The following is a 22270-nucleotide window of genomic DNA, read 5'->3' on the forward strand; positions in this document are numbered from 1 at the left end:
TTACTAGAGATATGCTTGGAATGCTGGTGATGCAGAGGAGCCGCAACAAAAGCAGCGTGGTTGGAACTCCGTCTAGGTGGATGAGTAGGAGTTAGGGGGAAAGACAGAAGCACAGGTGTTCAAGGCACAGGGGGGAAAAGCATGAAGAAAGCAAAAGGTGAGAAACAGCATTTGAGTTTGGAAAACTATAGGTAGTCCAGGAACAGTCATTCAAGTAGTTTAGGGAATATCATTACTGCTTCGGTCCTTTTGGGTTTTGTATATTTGTTTGGTTTTTGATGTGATACTGAGGTGGGAATATAGTTTTATGGCTTCCATTATTAGGTCCGCACCCTTCACCTAAAGACTCTGGAGTTACTAATGTTGTTCCATTCCAGAATACAGATGTATTTATGTTAGTGTTACATTATTATTATACCACATGATGATTTTGTAACCAAAGTGCATATATTCAATGTTCTATGAATTTCATTACTTTGACTCAACGAGCCCCATGATCATATATTATTGGGCAATATACCCAAGGTTATAAGAGAGCCCAACAATGAGACATTTGCAAATTGCTACCTTCTTTTCTGATAAGAAAATCTACTGCTTTATAAGTGTTTTCTGATTATAATTCATACAACCCCTTTAGTATCATGTACTTTCAGTCCCATATATGTTCTTATGTCCTCAATACCAACACCTTAAAACACCATGATAGATTTTGTGGTCCTCCCTCCTTTTCTTTTTTTTTTTAACCAAACACTGATATCTGAATATATGAAGAGCAAAAGTGTTCTTCCTAGACTATAGTTCTGTCTTCTCTATCCCTGTCTAATAACTCTTTGAAATAAGTTTTAAGAAAGTAAGATTTTAAAAATCAAGACTGTCATTTTAAAATATAAGCTTAACTACAGTTTGGGTATGTATAACTAAATATGCTCTTCAGTGGGCCACTAGTTCAGCCTATGATGATCCTGAGTATATATAGCATATGTGACATTAGGGATTCATTCCCTGCTTGGTTTTGTGAATCACTGTGGAAGCTAACCTTCATGACTCCTCATTTGTGGAGGAAGCTACTATGTACAAAAGATGTGAAATCAGACACCACTGAGAATGTACATTTGTTAAGAGTGAAGCTTTTATTCTCCTGTGAAGTTCTCTGATTACCCTATCTATTTCAATTTTAAGGCAATTTAAAAATGACATATAAGTCATTTGAAACTGTCTATACTCAACAAACAAAGTGGAAAATTAAAAGATGGGAATAATTTTTTATAGAAATCCATTTTTAATTAATTAATTTATTTTTGGCTGCATTGGGTCTTCATTGCTGTGCACAGGCTCACTTTAGTTGTGTGGAGCGGGGGCTACCCTTCGTTGCGGTGCACAGGCTTCTCATCGCAGTGGCTTCTCTTGTTGCGGAGCATGGGCTTTAGGCTTTAGTTGTGGTTCGTGGGCTCTAGAGCACAGGCTCAGTAGTTGTGGTACATGGGCTTAGTTGCTCTGCAGCATGTGGGATCTTCCCAGACCAGGGCTCGAACCCGTGTCCCCCTGCATTGGCTGGCAGATTCTTAACCACTGCATCACCAGGGAAGCCCGAGATGGGAATAATGTAAGTTTCAAAGGTTTCCTTCAGTTATCTAGATACTTGAGATCTGAAATGTTTGAATAACTGCCTCATATTCACTTTCTACATGTACATACAGTAAAATAGGGGGAGAAAGCCTTTGAAATGTTCATATTTTCCTCATGTCAACATTAATATGTCACAATATTTTTTTGTTTTATTAGACTCATTTTCAGTTGATGCAGAATTTTAAAGTGAAGATAATCACAATAATTAAGGAGTAAATGTGTAAATGAGGGCCTGATTCAAGTTATTTAATTAACATAGATTCATGAAAATTTGGCAACTAGAGGATTAAAATATGGATTTTAATCTAATCTCTTTCTGTACTTTTCCATTCTCCTAAACTATCACCAAAGAGAGGGCAATAGCAGAGAATTACAAATGTGTAAAAAAAATCAGCAAGCTATTTCCTGTTCCTTTGTGGCTGTCTAGTCTAATACAGGCATACCTTGTTTTATTGCACTTTGCAGATATTAAGTTTTTTACACATTTAAGGTTTGTGGCAACCCCGTGTTGAGCAAGTCTATCGTCACCATTTTCCAAACAGCATTTGCTCACTTCGTGTCTCTGTGTCACATTTTGGTAATTCTCACAACATTTCAAACTTTATTATTATTGTATTTGTTATGGTGATCTGCAGTCAGTGATCTTTGATGTTACTATTGTAATTGTTTTCGGGCACCACAAATCACGCCCATGTAAGGCAGCAAACTTAATTGATAAATGTGTGTGTGTTCTGCCTGCTCTACGTTCCCCCATCTCTCTCCCTCTCCTTGGGCCTCCCTGTTCCCTGAGATACAACAGTATTGAAATTAGGCCAGGTAATAACCCTATAATGGACTCTAAGTGTTCAAGTGAAAGGAAAAGTCACATATCTCTCACTTTAAATCAAAAGCTAGAAATGATTACAGTTATCGAGGAAGCAGAGATAGGTTGAAAACTAGGCCTCTTGCACCAGTTACGCAAGTTGTGAATGCAAAGGAAAAGTGCTTGAAAGAAATTAAAAATGCTACTCCAGTGAACACACAAATGATAAGAGAGCGAAACAGCCTTATTGCCGATATGAAGACAGCTTTAGTGATTTGGATAGAAGATCAAACCAGCCAAATTTCCTTAAGCCAAAGCCTAATCCAGAATGAGGCCCTAACTCTCTTCAATTCTATGAAGGCTGAAAGAGGTGAGGAAGCTGCAGAAGAAAAGTTTGAACCCAGCAGAGGTTGGTTCATGAGGTTGAAGGAAAGAAGTCATCTTCGTAACATAGAAGTATGAGGTGAAATAGCAAGTGCTGATGCAGAAGCTGCAGCAAGTGATCCAAAGATCTAACTGAGATAATGAATGAAGGTGGCTGCACTAAACAACAGACTCAGTGTAGATGAAACAGCCTTCTGTTGGAAGAAGATGCCATGTAGGGCTTTCATAGCCAGAGAGGATAAGCCAATGCTTGGCTTCAAAACTTCAAAGGACAGGCTGACTCTCTTGTTAGGGGCTAATAATGCAGCTGGTGACTTGAAGTTGAAGCCAGTGCTCATTTACAATCTCAAAAATCCTAGGGCCTGTAAGAATTATGCTAAATATACTCTACCTGTGCTCTGTAAATGGAGCAAAAGAGCCTGGATGACAGCACATCTGTTGACAACACGGTTTACTGAATATTTTAAGCCCACTCTTGAGACCTTCTTTTTCTTTTCCTTTTTTTTTTTTGCCACGCCACGCAGCATTCGGGATCTTAGTTCCCCGACCAGGGATTGAACCCATGCCGCCTGCAGTGGCAGCATGGAGTCCTAACCACTGGACCGCCAGGGAATTCCCTGTTGAGACCACTGTTTAGAAGGAAAGATTCTTTTCAAAATATTACCATTCATTGACAATGCACCTGGTGACCCGAGAACACTGATTGAGATGTACAGTGAGGTTAATGTTGTTTTCATGTCTGCTGACACAACTTCCATCCTGCAGCCCACGGATCAAGGAGTAATTTCAACTTTCAACTCTTTTTTTTTTCTAAATTTATTTATTGTTTATTTTTGGCTGCGTTGGGTCTTCATTGCTGTGCACAGGCTTTCTCTCATTGTGGCAAGTGGGAGCTACTCTTTGTTGCAGTGCACGGGCTTCTCATTGCAGTGGTTTCTCTTGTTGCGGAGCATGGGCTCTAGGCATGCAGGCTTCAGTAGTTGTGGCACACGGGCTCAGTAGTTGTGGGTCGTGGGCTCTAGAGCACAGGCTCAGTAGTTGTGGTGCATGGGTTTAGTTGCTCTGTGGCATGTGGGATCTTCCCGGACCAGGGCTCGAACCCGTGTCTCCTGCATTAGCAGGCAGATTCTTAACCACTGCACCACCAGGGAAGTCCTCAAGTCTTATAATATTAAGAAATACATTTCATAAGGCCATAGCTGCCATAGGTAGTGATTCCTCTGATGAATCTAGGCAAAGTAAATTGAAAACCTCCTGGAAAGGATTCACCATTCTAGATGCCATTAAGAACATTCTTGACTTGTGGGAAGAGGTCAAAGTATCAACATTAACAGGAGTTTGGAAGAAGTTGGTTGCAAACCTCATGGATGAGTTGGAGTTGTTCAAGATCTCAGTGGAAGAAGTAACTGCAGATGTGGTAGAAAGAGCAAGAGAACTAGAATTAGAAGTGGAGGCTGAAGATGTAACTGATTTGCTGTAATCTCATGATAATACTTTAATGGATGAGGACTTGTTTCTTATGGATGAGCAAAGAAAGTGGTTTCTTGAGATTGAATCTACTCCTGGTGAAGATGCTGTGGAGATTGTTGAAATGACAACAAGGGAAACCAGAAAATTTGACTCATTTTATTCTGATATTCGCTTTATTGCTGTGGCCCGGAAACAAACCTGCAATATATCTGAGGTATGCCTGTACTCCTGCACAGGGAAGTTCTTAGAGAAAACTTGTGTGAATCTTTTCTATGAAGAGGAAATGACGAGGTGGAGAAAAATGGCTTACCTCCCCAAATACAGCCCCAAGTGGTGTTGACATTGATCTGCTCAGGACAGACCGAGCCCTTTAGTGTGGATGGGAGCCCAGGGTCCTCCAGAACCAGGCAGTCTCTGCTTTTTACCTCCTACTACCACAAATGAATGGCTTTGTTCCCCTGACCAGTGTTAAAAGCTAAGTGTAAAGGCCTAAACAGCAGTGACTAAACATATCTTCTACTCCAGCTGCATGGAACTGGCTCCACCAACATTTCTCTCAGCATGTCATTCACAGATGGTCCTCTTCCTCTAGTCCCAGAGTCTCCAACTGAATTTCCAGGTTCAAGCCTAAATGCCTTCAATTTGCTTCCAGAGTTATCTTCCACAGATATTGCTTTTACTATATTCTTATCTTACTCTCTGTTCCTTATGGTTAGAATCAATACCTACTTAGGGTGAAATGAACCAGCTGGTCTGTAATTCCAAGCTGACAGAATAATGTTAAGGTGATATACTGGGGGTCCTGGACCAGCCTAAACAAAGCATGATGGGAGAGTCTCTTTTGGATGGGATGAACTGACTTGTCTTGCCTAAATACACCAAACTCACAACAGAGGAGCCCAGTATGGGGCTGGGAAGAGGCAGTGAGATAGCGAATTCTGGTTTGGACATTGAATCTGAAGTGGCAGTTCATTTGGGTGGAAGTAGCTAGAGTTGTAAATATGGATTTGGAGCTTATCAGGGAGGTCTGGGTTGTGAGAGTCCTCAGGGATGTTTACAGCAGGTGAAGACAGGGACAAGCAGAGGAAGAGCTATGGGGACTGATCAGGTAGAGAGGAAGACAACTAGGTAAGAAGAGTGCAAGGAAGCAAGGGGGGAGGGAGTTGCATGAAAGGATGAGCATTCATCAGTTCAAATGCCAGAGAGACCAAGTTAGATTAGGACTAAAAAGTGTTCATTGAATTGGGCCAGGTAGATTACTGTGACCACTAGAAAATGCATTCAGCAGTAAAGCCCACCCTTTTCAAGAAGCTTGTTAGAGGAGGAAAGAGGTCCAGGCAGTAAGTAGTGGGAGATAAGGCAGAGACCCATAAAAGGTAATGTATAAAGCAATAACTAGAATGATATAATCAAATGTATTTTAGGAAGATTAACCAGGGAAAATTAAAAGAGAGAAATACAGAAAGCAAGTAGACTAGTTAGATAAATGAGATTAGCAATAATAAAAATAGAAGGGACTTTAATTCCTAAATCTTTTGGTCTTCATCTCATATTTAGCTCCAAACAAAAACATACCTACATTCTCTGTCAATATTTCAGCTTATCATTTTTTAAAAGTATTTGACTCTTCACAACCCTCACACTAAGTCTTAAGGTCAAATCTTCTTTGTTCTTTGCTGCCTTTTCTTCATTCCACAGCCAGTGGTGTTTCCTTCTCCCTGCCAGGCTGATTGCATTGGTCTCTCCTCTGGCCTGTGTAAAATGTACGTGGTGGATGAACATTTCTGCTTCATGTGCACTAGGTCCACATTCTTACCACTTGCATTAACTCCTGCTCTCCTTGGTAATAAATTCAGATTCCCGCTCTGCCCTTCTCTCTTCTTGATTGCCATTTTTGATCCTTTTCCCTTTCCTTCTCTGTCATTCCATCTTATCTTCTGATTCCCTGAATATTTGTCACCCAATGCTTTCTACAGCTTGAAAAGTTGCCTTTCTGAAGCTAAGCTCTCCCTTTCTGTTCCCTTATTCTTTGAAATTGTTTGCCTGTTGTATTTCATTAATGAATTCCTCAACAGAAAAAAGCAAGTTAATGTCACTTTAACATATTCATTTAGATTACCCTCATCTTGAATAAATATTAGATTTCATGCATATAATTCAAAAATTTTAATGATTTTTCTGTGTCAAAACTCAAGCTAGGCCCTCACATAAACATAGGGGACAGAGTTTGACTAGGGATTATTATTTGAAGGGTGTCCTAAAGCTCGGTAGCTTGTCACAGTTGCTCAAGTATTTACTGTTAACTTTCAATTGAACCCAGGCATTTTAACTCCTAGAATGCTCATATAATTCCTTAAGCCACTAGGAGCCATTAGGACCTCAGCCAGTGTTAATGTTTGCAAAGAAGGGGAAGAAGAAATAAGGTTTGATTAAGGCAAGGATAGAGATGGCCCAGGACCAAGGCCCATTTCTCCATTTCTCAGAGTGCAAGCCCTGAGGCAGTGAGAGTAGAGGGCTCTGCTAAGCTCAGCAGAAGCACTTGGGGCATCTAATTAGGGGAAGAGGCTGGAGGAGGGGGCAGTGATGCTAATCAGGAAAGGATGTTGAAGTGAGAGGAGGCCAAAATGAAAATGAACTTCCCTTATATCGTAGGTTTGCCTCAATGAATAAGAGTCTATTTTGAAGGGTTTCTTTTCTTTTTTTTGGAGGATTTAATTTCCATTTCTTTTCCAATATGTCCATGATTACTTAATAAGGGAAGGAAGGGTCTGATCTTTAAAGAACCCCTCTTTTTCATGCGTCACATTAGTTGCAGGGAAAACTATAGGAGACATGGTTCGTTTGTTTACTCATTCACTCATTTATGCATATAGTACTATGTTATACAAAGTGCTATGTAATTTGTAGAAAGGCAGTTACAGTTCATGATCAGAGAAGTACAGGTGCTTCTTGAAATACAGAGGCAAGAAAGTCAATCCAGATTAGGAGCAATAGCAAAGACTTCATAGCAGGAATGACATTTTAGAATTAAAAGAATAGGAATTGGCCAGACAGAGCTGGAGGGAAGGGCAGGGACGTGAAGGCAGAGAAGCAAAATAATATTCCAAACTAGAAAACACTTCTAGCACTGGAGGGAAGAAAGAACATTGTACTTTCACATGTGTTAACAAAGTTGTATATGGCTGGAAAGCAGAGTTTAAGGGTTAAGAAGGTGAAAGACAAGTCTGGGTCCCCACCATAAAGAACTTTTGTGTGCTGTGCAAAGATTTCCATTTATCCTGAGGACTATGGGAGAGTCATTGAAAGGTTTTCACAGGGAAATGACTTAACCAGGTTTGCTTTGTAGAGAGTTGGTTCTTGCTGTAAAGTGGAGATGGGATTAGAGAGGGTGGGCAAGACAGGAGATTGCAGTACCAATTTCTAAATCACTATTGCAGTGATTCTAGCCAGAGGTAATGGTGGCCTAAATTAGGTTAGCAGCAAAGGGGATTAAGTCAAAAAATATTTACTAGATAAAATAGGACTTGATGGTTTTTCGGACAAAAGAGAAAAGAAAATCACGATGCCCAGATGTCTCATTTGGCCACCGGATAAATGGCACTGTCATTCACTGAGATAGAGAACGCTAGAGAAAAAGCCTTTCGTGGGGAGAAACACCCCAGATGCTTAGCAAAACTTCAGATAAAAAAATATGAAGCCAACAGACAAAGTTATAGATCTGGGAGGGGGGTCATTAGCATATAAATAGCAACTGAATCTGGGAGAAATGAATGAGCTCACCCAGGCCAAGAGTGCACAATTGTAATTGAACAAGTAATTGTGTATTATTTGTTTAATATGTTTCTATGACTATACTTTAAGCTCAATGAAGGCAATAACAGTGTGTTCACTAGAACCAAGCCTTGCCTATAGTGGATAATCAATAATTTTTGAATGAATGAAAGATAATACCTGTGGAATGCCATGGACAATTACAAAGGAATGTACACTTGTATGGGATTAATATCAACTATAAGTAGTCAAATCTAGACTTGCTCTAGTAACCTATCAGGAACTACGTCTTATGCCTCCTTTCTGAAATGCATGCATCAAAATTTGGTTTCGACTAGTTTATTCTTTACATGAGAATATTAATATCATATATATAGCATACTGTGTAGCAATATGGGGTCAAACCCTCTTTGGTCAAGTTACTTACTGAGTGCCTCAATTCCCTTATCTATGAAATGGGGATAATAGTACCTATTTCATAGAGCTATTGATAGATTAACTAACATAATATACATAATATATTTTCCACAGCAACCTAGACTATAGAATTATTCTAAATAATTAATATGATTTAAAACTTTATAGAGGAGGCAGTTCTCCATGGTGTTTCTACCTGGCTTGTGATAGCTTTTGTCCCAGACTATCTTTGCAAGGATGTTTGCATTTCAAGGATGTTTGCAAAGCAAACAGCCTTGGAAGATGGAAGTAGTGACTCCCTCAAGGCAGAGAGCAGATTTGTTTCTCTACTAGGATAAAAAAGATAATAACTCCCTCAGGGGCAAAGGTTGGGCAGGTTTGCTGGCAGCCCCCTTAGAAGATTGGATTTCCTAAATTTGAGGTTCCTCGGCTGTGACACAAACCCACTATGTGTGAAGCATCTGCATTGCCCTCTGGTAGTTGAGGGGCAAGGGTAACAAATGTGAACATGGAGGTGGTGTTGCCCATGGTGCCTTGAGTAATTAGGTCTTTGCCTCTTTCCTAAGGGCCTTGCCTCTTTTGCCAGCCTTTATGAAACTGTTGGCAGGCTATCTTGCTAGCTTGCAAGCAGAATAAAATCTCAGAGCCTTCACTTTTCTTGATCAAGTTGTCTCTTCAGTGTAAATTTGTATATTATAAATCCTTGAAGCAGATGTTTTGTAAGACACTGTTTCCCAAACTTGACATTACATACTTTTCATAATTCTAATTATGAACAATATAAAAACAGGAGCTCAAGAGACAAGATTGTTCATTTTCATTTGAAGAGTTCAATCTTTTTGCTTATTTGATTGGGGAAAGTTTGAGTAACACAAGACTACTTTGTATTTAAAAATTTCTTTTTCAGCTACAAATCCATGGGAGATTTGTATAGTGTGAATCCTTGCTATCGAATAAATATTAAATATCACAAGTATATGTTGAAATCACACAAGAAAATTCCTAGTATTGACAGCAATCATAGAATAAATAGCATAGATCAAGGCAGCCACTGGCTAACAAATACAACTTATGTGTTAACGCCGAGTAACAATCATGTATTTATTTATATATCCAGTGATCTCTAACTTCCCAGTGTTTATTCAGGTATGGGCACAAAATTTCTAAAAAGACACCAGTTTTTACTTGTGTGTGTGCATGTGTATGAAATGCCTAGTTGTATCTCAGAATACAGTTAGGGATATGCTTTGTAAGGAAATATGAAGATCCAGGAGTTAAAGAAGTTAAAGAATGTTCACTTGGATCAATGAGCAGATGAGATCCAGTAGGGAATGGTGTTTGTAAACTAAAAAAAAGTAGGCAAAAAATGCAAAGACAAGAAGGAAAAAATGAATGGCAAGTAGGACCCAAAAGAGCAGGCAAAATATACAGGAGACAAGGAGATAGATCTCACCTGAGTAGACCAAGACAAGAATAAGATAGGAGGAGGAGTAAGAGATCCAGTGTACTCTAATAGAGGAAACTGGAAGTACAGTGTAGGGTGGAGATAAATATGGCCTTGAGCGGCAAGACTTCCTACAACAAGGACCACTAACCATGTGAAAGGAGGAGTCCACCACGATGACATGCAAGCTTAACCTAGAAGACAGGTGATTTAGGAGCCCAAAAACATTATGTCTCCAAACACTGGAAGACAGTAATTTCTGCTGGTAAAGGAAAGCAAAAGAGGAAAAAAATACCAAGAGTTTGGAAAACCAAAATGTCTATGATATGGGGAAAAACTTCTATGCATTTGAATCTTGGTACCAAGCAGAGAGAGGTGTTTTAGGTTTTAAGCCACAGGTGTCACTTTCTGTGGCAGAGGTGAAACTGAGCTAAATTAAATAAACATGAAATACACTAATAGTACTTCTAAACTATACACCATTTGAAGATTTAGTTTACTCTTGGGGCATCCATCTGTGGGCTAAAAAGCAAACAATGAGATGGAAAAAGATCCTCTAAGAAAATCAGAGAGAATGGAAGTTAGGAACTCAGATTTTGACATTTATTGACAGTTTTTTTTTCACTCTCTTATCCCTGGGTGGTGGTAGAAAAGATAGGGCAATAATAAAAATTGCTTAGCTTTGGAGACATGGCCTAAATCTAAAACACTATCATATTTAAAATAAAGTGTCAGGCATTCTTTTACTTGTACACTCTAACTTTGTTTATTATTCTGTTAGATAAAGCCTCTTGTCATTATACTCCAGGCAAAGCTGTTAACAGGGAAACTCAGATCCACACCCTAGACCTAATTTTTTAATACAGTTCCTCTTTGATCTACTGCATCTCTGAATTTAATTATGAGGTCTAACTTGATGCCCTGCCATTGCATCTTTTGCTCTCCTTTGCTCTTTCTGTTGATAATGAGAAAGAAGAGCTTTCTGTTTCTTTTAAAAGCATATGCTCATTTTTAGTTAGTTCATTGAAAGGTGTCACCTTCTACTTCGTGTTGCTCCTTGGGTCCTTTTATTCTTTGTCTCCTGAACTGACACAATTACCATCTCGACACTCTGCAAATATAGCTTGCAGAGCCAGTTTCCTAGGAATATAATGTTCAGAAGTGCCAGACATAAGGATGACTTTAAAGCCATTTGATGAGTTCTCTGTTACATATCCTCATTTGCTTCCTTCCCAAAGGGATTTTTGAATTCTGCCCAGAACATGCTTATCAGCTTAAAGGTATGTGGCATCATTACGTTATGAAGATTTTCTTCCGCAGCAGCAAGTGCACTAACCTTGAATGAAGCAGTTGCTAATCATGTTGCGCTAAGCAGATAAAAGTCGGGACCGACCTAATCTTGCTTTCCTAGTATCAGTTTCTGCAGACTTCAAGTGTAATGTTCTAATCACTGGGGCAAAACAGCCAATTAATTTGCTTTCCGTGCGTGTTTTTACTGGCCAAGATGCATAGGGGAGCAGTGCGTTCAGTCATAATCGTGCTCTACAAAGATGGGAAATGCTCCCTTTGAGCTTCCAATCATGAGGCCAGCTGAAGTGGAGGCAAGCCCACTGACAGGTGAGAATAGCAATCATTTATTTCTGTTGATGGGTTGTGACAAACCATGTGGGAGCAGTGGCTGCATACTGTGGGGCTCCGCAAGGAAGACTGTGATTGGGCAAAGAGGAAACCCTTCACAGCTCATTTAGTCCACACATAGCCACCTAGGTGGTGAATAGGTTCAACATACCAGCCCAGGCATTCCAGCACAAAATCAGATCACTAACAGCCAGGCCCTATATGGGTTCCTACAAGGCATTAATCAACAGGGTTGAGCTGTCAAAATGCAGGGTCTGAAATTAAGAAACACCAAAAGGATGAAAATATAGCAATGCTGTCAAAACAATCAAGAATGTGATTCATACTGCAGGATTCTAACCCCCATTAAAAAAGCTTAGAAGAAAAATGAGTTCTAAAGGGGGTAAAGGGGTAAAGAGATGCATTACCCCTGTGGAAAATTTTCCTAAGGTTTTTACACATATTAATTAGTCGAAACAGCATGAAGATTTATGTAAGCATGAGCACAGCCCTTTTCAACATAACACTGACAGGTCAAATTACATAGAAGTCCTCCTCAGTGCCCCCCAGCCTAGTTCATCTCTTAGTTAAATTTCTTTTCTACATGAATCTACTGATGTGCAGAGCATTGGATGTCTCACACTGTTTCTGAATACAGACACTTGAAACTCAGCAGAATTCTTGGGCTTGCACAGCTTATTTTCTGAACACTCTTTTTGGTAGAAGAGAAATTTCTTATAACTGGAGGTGTAAACTGTTCGTGTGTGTGTGTGTGATTCAATTTTATCGATATTCTTTTTAGAACTCATTATCTATTTTTATATTAGAAAAAGTATTCAGTGCCATAAACAAAGCCAAAAAACCAGAGTTTCTGAAACTAACCAAATTGTCACACGCAAAAGTTATAATAACTAAAAATATATTCTAACTCCTGAAGGATTGCTTTCCAAGCCCCACGTGGGTGTTTCTCAAAATGTGGTCTAGAGTGCTCATTGAAAATGCACATGCACAGATACACCTCAGCCTACTGCAGCCAAAGCTCTGGGACAGGCCTGGGAACTGGAATTTTAACAGGATCTCCAAGGTGATTCTGATGCATAGAGAAACTGGAAAACAACTTTTTTCTTATGTGAATAAGAAAAAGTCCACATTCAGGTACAACACTTGCTTCTTTCCACTGCTGCCTAACACATCTCACCCTTGGACAAGCTGTGTTCCATTTGTTCATAAACACTCTAATACTTTCACATTTCCATGCCTCTGATCAGGCTGTGCCCTTCATATGCTCCAGCCTCATCTTTCCCATCCTCTGCGATTCAACTTAAAGCCTGCCTCCTACAAGAAGACTTCTCCATTACTCCCAGCTAGATGTGAATATCCTGGCCTCTCTGCTATCCTAGCCTTTCTGTTTGTACTTTTCATAGCATCACCACCTTCTGCCTTCTATTGCAGTTACCTGTACACATTGCTTTATCTCCCAGTTACTAGCTCGTTCACTCCATGAGGTCATGTCTTATATGTCTGTTTATACCTAATACCACCTAACTCATTGCCTTGTGCTGTATGTACAGTAAATGTCTGTGGAATTGAACTATTGAATAATAGATGTTAGTTAATTCAAACCGAAGCTTTATACTTTTAAAAAGTCATTCACAGAGATAAGTGTTCTCTCTTACTGTATGCTCAGAATTCTCATTAGAATCTTGGAGTGGGTCTCCCTGTAAGCAAAAATGTATGAGGTCTGCCATTTTGTTTGTTTATTTTACTTAACTGCAGTTTGTGAAATGTTATTCTGCTTTAGATTTTCTAAATTAGCTTTAAGGATATTTTCCCTGAAAAAAATATTTGTTAATATTTTAAGTCCTCAGCTGAAACAGACATATAAAGTATATTAATTATGCTGGAGAATAAATTACATTACAGTAGACTACTACAGACTATTTGTTTTGTAAATATGTCAGATATTCTTTTTTTTTAACCAGGAAATATATGGCCTTAAATATTTGATAGCTTTGTATGATTAACTAACAGTCAATGGCTACAATTGTTTAACTATGTCTAATTTGATTTAAGACTCATGTCATAGGCCCTAAAATAGTATAAAAAACATGGGAACCGTAGTGTGGATTTTCATGACCTAAGGAATACGTTTACCCTGATTGTAAGGCAAAGAAGTGTTTTACTTTGAGCCTCCTTATATTCTGGAAGTACGAAAAAGATTAGAGAGATGGACAGACAAGTGCTATAAGTTTTATCATTCTTGAAAGTAGTATGTCTCCTCAATCCATGTTGCAATTTTTCTTTTACATTGAGGTATAATTGACATATAACATTATGCTAGTTTCAGGTGTACAACATAATGATTTGATATTTGTATGTATTACGAAATGATCACCACCATAAGAGTCTAGTTAACATCTCTCACCATACATAGTTACAATTTTTTTTTCTCGTGATGAGGACTTTCAAGATTTACTCTCGGAAATTCCCTGGTGATCCAGTGGTTAAGGCTCCACGCTCTCACTGCTGAGGGCTGGGGTTCGATCACCTGGTCGGGGAGCTGAGATCCCACAATCTGTGTGGCGTGGCCAAAAGTTAAAAAAAAAAAAAAAAAATTTACTCTCTCAGCAACTTTCAATTATGTAATACAGTATTATTAACTATGGTCACCGCCCTGGACCTTACATAGTAATTGTTTTTAAAACCCCTTTTACCTGTGATATTGCTGTGGGGCCCACAGAAATGCAGGGAAAGACTGTTTGCAGGATACTTGAGAAATTATACTCAAAAACATAAAAAAATTCAAGCCAAAAATTTGAGCCAAACCTGTTCAAGTCAGAAGAATAGTTCTTTATCTACCCCAGTCTTTAATGACAACACCGTAGATGAGGAGGAGGGGCTGAGGCGATGTCTCTCACTTTCCTTCAGTGCCAAAGATAATTAGGGCAGACTAGAATCAGGGCAGAGCTTCTTGGAAAAGTTCTGAAGGTCTGGGAAAGTATGCTTTTCAAAGGAAAGTGATATGTAAGCTTACCTCTTTCTGACACCTTACATCAGAAAGGACTGATGTAAAAGTGCTTTTGGGGACCACACATTTCATAAAGTTTCTACTGCAGCTTAATAGTCATCTCAGTGGGTTTTGCTTTAACTCAGTTAATAATTATAATAGAACAGAGAATGATACTGCATTTTTATTTATATTAGAGCTCTTGGCCATAGGCAGCTAGGATGCCCCTAGCTATAACTAAAACTTAATTAGGAGAAAACAACATTGCTGACTCAATTTCTGAATTGGCTAGTAAAAGAAACATAATAATCCTTGATATAAAAACATAAAATCCCTTCAAAATAAATAACTCAAAAGTATACTACCTTTGAAATATGCCCTACCCTTCTCCAACCAAAAAGGAACGGCAATGTGGTATTTTCTAAAACAGATCTAATTTGATCCATTGCTAATTCCTCCATTCCAGAGGCGTATTTCACAAACATCACATGTCAGTTGGGGAAAGAAGGAGTGAAAGCTTAATCCACAAATGATTGATGAACAGTAATGAGACTTATAGAGGAGTCTGAAAGAATGTGACAGAGACACACTGAGAAAGGGAACAAGATGAGAATCAGCCAGCGCATGGTATGAGTTTTGGGAAACTCATGATGCAAGAATTAAAAGAACTCTTGAAGAAGATAAGAGTATATATATTTCAGAGAGGCTTCCTTGAAGAAGCCACAAAGCACAAATAAACAAAAACCAGCCTGTTCTTCATAAGGTATCTTGCCTGCCCTATCAGCGGAAAGCAGCCAACTATGACCTATGCATAAAACCTGGGGTGAAAAAAAGGAACATAACGAAAAGATGGATGAAGAACATACATCTGAAGAGGAATGGCACAGAGAAACACAGGAAGTGTCCAAAAAAAAGTTCTCCAGAGTCTCAAAGAAATTACAGATAACAGATGACCTCTTGAAAACAAACTATCAAAAGAGCGTTCAAAATAGTGATACAGGGAAATAACAGAAGATGAAAATTGAGCTAGAAAACTCAGAAATAAAATGAAAGAGAAACTAGAAATCATTACAGACATGAGTGCCCCATTAAAGGCAATAAAAATTAGAATATATACTCATGAGAACAAAGTCATGTGGGTCAGAATTGGGAAATAAAAACATGGAGGATAAATCTCACAAACCAAATTAGGAAAAAAGAACAATATAAAAATTATTATAAAGAAGATGATAGATGTGGCAAAGAAGATCCAACAGTAAAAAAAAAAAAAAAATTACTGTGTCTGAAGAAAATAGCAGGCAAATGGAACAAAAAATGATCTAACATATAAGAAAACTTTCCTGAAGAAAGATTTGATCTGTATATTACAAGGGCCCTTTATATCTGAGAAAATTTAATATAAAATAATCAACACCAAAACATATGCTAATACAACTTCTGGTATTTAAGGATAAAATTATATGGGCATCCTACCTGAGAAAGTAAGTCACGTCAAAGGGGAAAAAACGTTTTTTTCTAAAACTTCTTCAAAGTAACACTAATGACAGAGAACAGTGGAGCCATGGGCAAATATATGTGATCTAAGAATTTCATTTACAGGCAAGTTATCTTTCAAACATAAAGACAGTGTTCTCAGGTAGGTAAGAATTTAGGGATTACAGCACCCGCGATAGTTACTATTAGCAAGAAATGAATCAAAATGAAATACAGGTAAAAATACCTAAGGTTAAACAATCACAGAAGTCTTATTATATGTTTAAATGTTATAAATCTTGAGAGTGTAAAAATACTTATACACAAATGTGCACACACATATATGAACAACTGAGGGTAGAGAAAAAAGGGAAGCAGTAGGCCAGACCACACATGGGTCAGCACATCCTTTACAATCAGCTCTCAAGAGATGCTGTTTTAAGCACTGACTTTAGTCACTTATAATCCTTTCATAATATTTTTTCCTTAAATTTAGAGAAATTTTAAAGGAATTCTAACAACTCAGTGAAGAAATGTTTTTCAGAAGTCCAATGATTTTTCTCTTTCACCTCACTTTTTTCCCTTTGATTTATTATGTGTTATTAAAGCCAGCATTTATAGAATTATCCCATCTTAAAAAATATTTTCACCGCTTTGTCTTCATAAGAACATAGATGCCTGGAAAGACACTCACCAAATATTGAAGTTATTTTTGGGTAGTGAGATTTTGAGTGACTATAAATTGCCCTTGATAGACTAGAGCATATAAATAGTTTTATGGATGAATAGCTTTAAAGATCCAGAAAAAAAGGATATGAGTCAAATACCCAGAAAACTGGACTGCCTTTCTGATGTTATCTTTTATATATTCTTCCTTCTCATTTCTTCCTGGAAAAATAAAATAAAAAGGTAAAACTCTTTCGATCAGTGTATGTAGGATGCACAATGTTAATCTTCAGAGGAATTACAAAGGAAGCTACAGAAAGTTATTTTTCCATAAAGAGCTTACAATTTAACTTGATGGTCTTAAGTTTTATGCATTTGTTTGAGTGCAGGTGTGATATTAACTTTTTGTAACAGAAGAAGGATTTGCAAGGAATCAAACTGATATTTTAGGTGGCTCTCTTATTCCCTGTTCACATATAAACCACAGCTCTCGTATCCAAGTAAATTGGGAATTTTTTGTTTGGAAATTATTCAAGGTATAAGGCAACCTCTTTGGCAGCTACAGTACTTGAATGTGGGCTGGAAAGAGAAACATGTTGATCCAAACTCTTTATTATACCTCAAGAATATATTTTAGAGTATGTCTCAAGTCATAATTTTGGTTTAAAGGAAATCCTCGACTAAACTGGCAATTATCAGAGAAGTACAAATTTGTCATATTTGCATAAACCACATTGCTCCAGTAACAAAAGTGAAAGATTGGACTCACGCACTGTGGCCTAGATTTTGGAAAATAATTTGTTGCTGCTTTAAAGATCCTTTTAAGATGAATCAATTAAGTTGTTCACAAATTTAGCTAATTATCCAAATATATTGTTTATAATCAGCCAGTTTGATCTTTGTTTTTTTCCTTAATATACTATCATGTTTATGGGATTCTGATTCCATAGTTGTAATGGGGTTCACTTCACTTTTTATTACCATTTTCATAATAGAAGCTAAAATTTTGAAGATTATGATATCGTTTCATGATGTTAAAGCTCCCAGCTTGACATATTATTTCTTAAAGTTCATTTAAAAAGATAGGATAATGGAAGGAATCAGCAGTTACCTACGTTAATTAGCATAAAATATATGGGGAGGAGATGAAGAGCTGTATTTAATATGTTGGGTAACTTAAAAAATTTGTACAAATCAAGTATCTGCTAAATGGGCAGGCTTCTACTGATTGTTGAGTACTTGCTTTGTGATCTAGTTTACTTTTTATAGAGTAAATTTAAACATCTGATTTAGTAAATTTTTATTGACTAAAATTAATCACAAAGATGATCATTCACAGTGAGGACTAGTAATAATTTTTAAGTGGATAATAAAAAATTGCTTACTATAGTTGCTTTTGCAACTTTCAGTTCTGTATATTATTTTGTCCTCCAAGTTAAAATGACAGAGTGAGCATATTGCATAAAAACCGAGATCATCACTCTTTCACTGCCTATCACCCTGTTTATGCTTAACCAAGCATTTATTTATAAGTTCTTAATGGTAAGGGCTACAAGGTTACTACACCTGAGAGAACAATCTGTAAGACAGGCTTTCTAATTAATCACTGGGAGGGTTCAGGAAGGTCCAGCTATTTCTGTAAACTGAAGCATTTATGCACTCTATTGCAATTGTTGATCACGAAAATGACAGGTAGTGCTTTATTTCTCTAAGTTTCTGTACTTCTGTTAGGAATAATGAACACTTTACATGTTTCTGTGTGTACACATGGACACCATCATTAAAACTAGGACGTCTGTTCACCAGAGGACATATAGGGGGACAGTTCTAAGAAAACAGAAGCGTGGTACCAGCATCTTAGGAATGATGCTGAAATGCCACCCATGACACTCTGAATTTAAGACCACCATCTCAGAGCAAAAGGCTCTGAGACAGAGCAATCAAGAGCAACAGACCCTGTTAGGCAGGAGTTATCATATCCAGGACGATTTGTGACTAGTTGAGTGAGCTGGAACATTGTTCCATATTGGTTAATTTTACTGAGTTCACAAACAAAAACTGCAATGAAGTTTGCAGCAGTGCTTCAGGTGAAATCATAACTAATTGACAGTGCTGAGGCTCTTTCCCACAATTACCCCGGGTCACTGGGTTGCAATAGTGATAGATACAATGGCACCAACTCATGTCATATTTACAAGTCTATTTGGGATCCCACACTTCTCTCCCCAGTTCTTGGCATCTGCTTTGTTGTATTTCCTTGTGCAGAAGCCTCTGTGGGCAGAGGAAAAAGCACTGCAGATCTTAATAGCTTGTTCCTCCTGTCTCTAGCCAGATCCCTGACATTGGCAGAGGTCAACACCTAAGCCACACTGCTGGCATAATTTCTCTCTTAAACACAGTAGTGTTCATTTCTTGAGCCTAGCACATGTAAACAATACACAGAAATGTGTCCTCTCTCTGCCTGTATTCATGTACCTCAAATGTAGCATGACAGGCCAGGCCATCTAATCCGTTACTCATACTACCCTTGTGATGTTTCTCTTCACCCCCGCCCCCATCTTTCCTCATTTCTACAATCCTTACATTCATATTTTAGTTGCAAGAGAAGCAAGAAACAGTAGCTTTTCAGTGTTCAGCAGCTCTGTAGATGCTAGCCTACTCCTAGTAATGCTAAGGACACGGCTGTGAGCCCTAATGCATTTTACTAAAGAAAAGCACCTTCCCTCCTGGCTGCTGCTTTCTGTCCTTGCACCACCGGCCAAAGACTCTGGGGGTTGCCCTTAGAGTGACCTGCTTTCTCTACTTCAGCCAAAGAAGCTTCACTTTTTATTTTTAAATTATCATGCTTCCACAAAACTCTTTTTGTGCAAATGCTACTATAGTTTAATCATAAAAAAATCTCTCTAAAAATTTGAAGAAATTAATCACTTAAGGTCCTGATATATATGTTCAAATTCTACATTTCTGGGGAAATAGCAGCTCTGAGGAATGATGGAGACGTGCTCTTTAAGTGGGGAATACAGCAGAAGAGAACCAATCAAGGAGAAGCAGAGTTTCTATAAAAGGGAGCAGAAAGACATGGAATAGGAGTAGGAGATAATAGTTGTACTGGTGTTGGAATTTTTTTTTTCTTTGTGGGTTGGTTTAGTTTGGTAAACAGTGGAGTGAGGGGTGTCATTTCATCCAGTTCTCAAGTCAGCGGTCATGAGTTTAAGTGCTAGTTCTGTTTTATTTGAACTGTTGCATACTGGCAGAGTAGATTCTGGCATCTCCTATAAAGATGCAGGTGCCGGCTACTAGTGGTCAGCATGTAGAGCACAGAAAATGTAAGAGGCTCTGAGGGCGCTATGGACAGATTTCCGACAGCATCTTCCACCACTGTCATTTATCCATCAGTAAAACTACTAGGTGCTAAAGCAGCCGTATCCTGTTGAAGAAAAGACTTGACAAAGAGAGCTATGAATTGGTCACTATGACTGATAACTAAATTTGTCTGAGGTTCTATAAATACTATTCCGACTTTTAAATATCTATTTTATACAACTTTGAATTACACATGACTGTAGGATATATGTGACTTTATTGTTGATTCTCAAATATTTCAAATTGAATAAAATTAATTTTTAAAAATTTTATTTTATTGAAGTATAGTTGATTTACAATGTTGTTTTAATTTCTGCTGTACAGCAAAGTGATTCAGTTAGATAGATAGATAGATACATACATACATACATACATTCTTTTTCATATTCTTTTCCATTATGGTTTATCACAGGATGTTGAATATAGTTCCCTGTGCTATACAGTAGGACCTTTTGCATCTGCCAATCCCAAACTCCCAATCCATCCCTCCCCAACCCCCTTGGCAACCACAAGTCTGTTCTCTATATCTGTGAGTCTGTTTCTGTTTCGTAGATAAGTTCATTTGTGTCATAGTTTAGATTCCACATGTAAGTGATATCATACGGTATTTGTCTTTCTCTTTCTGACTTACTTCACTTAGTATGATAATCTCTAGGTTCATCCACATTGCTGCAAATGGCATTATTTCATTCTTTTTTATGGCTGAGTAGTATTCCATTGTATATATGTAACACATCTTCTTTATTCATTCCTCTGTTGGTGGATATTTAGGTTGTTTCCATGTCTTGGCTGTTGTGAATAGTACTGCTATGAACATAGGGGTGCATGTATCTTTTTGAATTATAGTTTTGTCTGGGTATATGCCCAGGAGTGGGATTGCTGGATCATATGGCAACTCTATTTTTAGTGTTTTGAAGAACCTCCACACTGTTGTCCATAGTGGCTGCACCAATTTACATTCCCACCTACAGTGTAGGAATGTTCTGTTTTCTCCACACCCTCTCCAGTGTTTGTTATTTGTAGATTTTTTAATGATGGCCATTCTGACCAGTGTGAGGTGGTACCTCACAGTAGTTTTGATTTGCATTTCTCTAATAATTAGCAACGCTGAGCATCTTTTCATGTGCCTGTTGGCCATCTGTATGTCTTCTTTGGAGAAATGTCTATTTCGGTCTTCTGTCCATTTCTGGATTGGGTTGTGTTTTTGTTTTGTTTTGCTTTGTTTTGTGGTACGTGGGCCTCTCACTGTTGTGGCCTCTCCTGTTGCGGAGCACAGGCTCCGGACGCGCAGGCTCAGCGGCCATGGCTCACGGGCCCAGCTGCTCCGCGGCATGTGGGATCTTCCCGGACCAGGGCACGGACCCATGTCCCCTGCATCGGCAGGCAGACTCTCAACCACTGCCCCACCAGGGAAGCCCGGTTGTATTTTCTTTGTTATTTTTTGTTGTTGTTGTTGGGTTATATGAGCTGTTTATATATTTTGGGAATTAAGCCCTTGTCGGTCACATTGTTTGCAAATATTTTTTCCCAGTCCATAGGTTGTCTTTTTATTTTCTTTATGGTTTCCTTCGCTGTACAAAAGCTTGTAAGTTGATTAGGCCCCATTTGTTTATTTTTGCTTTTATTTCTATTGCCTTGGGAGACCAACCTAAGAAAACATTGGTACGATTTATGTCAGAAAATGTTTTGCTCATGTTCTCGTCTAGGAGTTTTATGGTGTCATGTCTTATATTTAAGTCTTTAAGCCATTTTGAGTTTATTTTTATGTATGGTGTGAGGGTGTGTTCTAAATTCATTGATTCACATGCAGCTGTCCACCTTTCCCAACACCCCTTGCTGAAGAGTCTTTTTCCAAATGTATATTCTTGCCTCCTTTGTTGAAGATTAACTGACTGTTGGTGTGTGGGTTTATTTCTGGGCTCTCTATTCTGTACCATTGATCCATATGTGTGGTTTTTTTTGCCAATACCATGCTGTGTTGATTCCTGTAGCTTTGTAGTATTGTCTGAAGTCTGGGAGGGTTATGCCTCCTGCTTTGTTCTTTTTCCTCAGGATTGCTTTGGCAATTCTGGGTCTTTTATGGTTCCATATAAATTTCAGGATTATTTTTTCTAATTCTGTGAAAAATGTAATGAGTAATTTGATAAGGATAGCATTAAATCTGTAGATTGCTTTGGGCAGTATGGCCATTTTAACAATACTAATTCTTCCAACCCAAAATCATGGGATA

The 22270-nt window shown here is 38.2% G+C and overlaps 1 protein-coding gene across 5 annotated transcripts in view; it reads left to right on the plus strand.

Moving 5' to 3' along the window:
* KIAA0825 (KIAA0825 ortholog) overlaps nt 1-22270 on the plus strand; it is a 402948-nt gene that overhangs the window by 334764 nt on the left and 45914 nt on the right. Inside the window, exon 19 of one of the 5 annotated variants that reach the window (XM_033401101.2) lies at nt 11153-11194. The exons of the other annotated variants lie outside the window; for them this stretch is intronic. Within the exon in view, the coding sequence (XP_033256992.1) occupies nt 11153-11162 (10 nt within the window). The 3' untranslated portion in view covers nt 11163-11194. The remainder of the gene's footprint in view (nt 1-11152; nt 11195-22270) is intronic. 5 annotated transcript variants of the gene reach the window in all.

The sequence above is a fragment of the Orcinus orca genome, chromosome 3, assembly GCF_937001465.1.
Source record: "Orcinus orca chromosome 3, mOrcOrc1.1, whole genome shotgun sequence".
In the NCBI taxonomy this organism is placed as follows: domain Eukaryota; kingdom Metazoa; phylum Chordata; class Mammalia; order Artiodactyla; family Delphinidae; genus Orcinus; species Orcinus orca.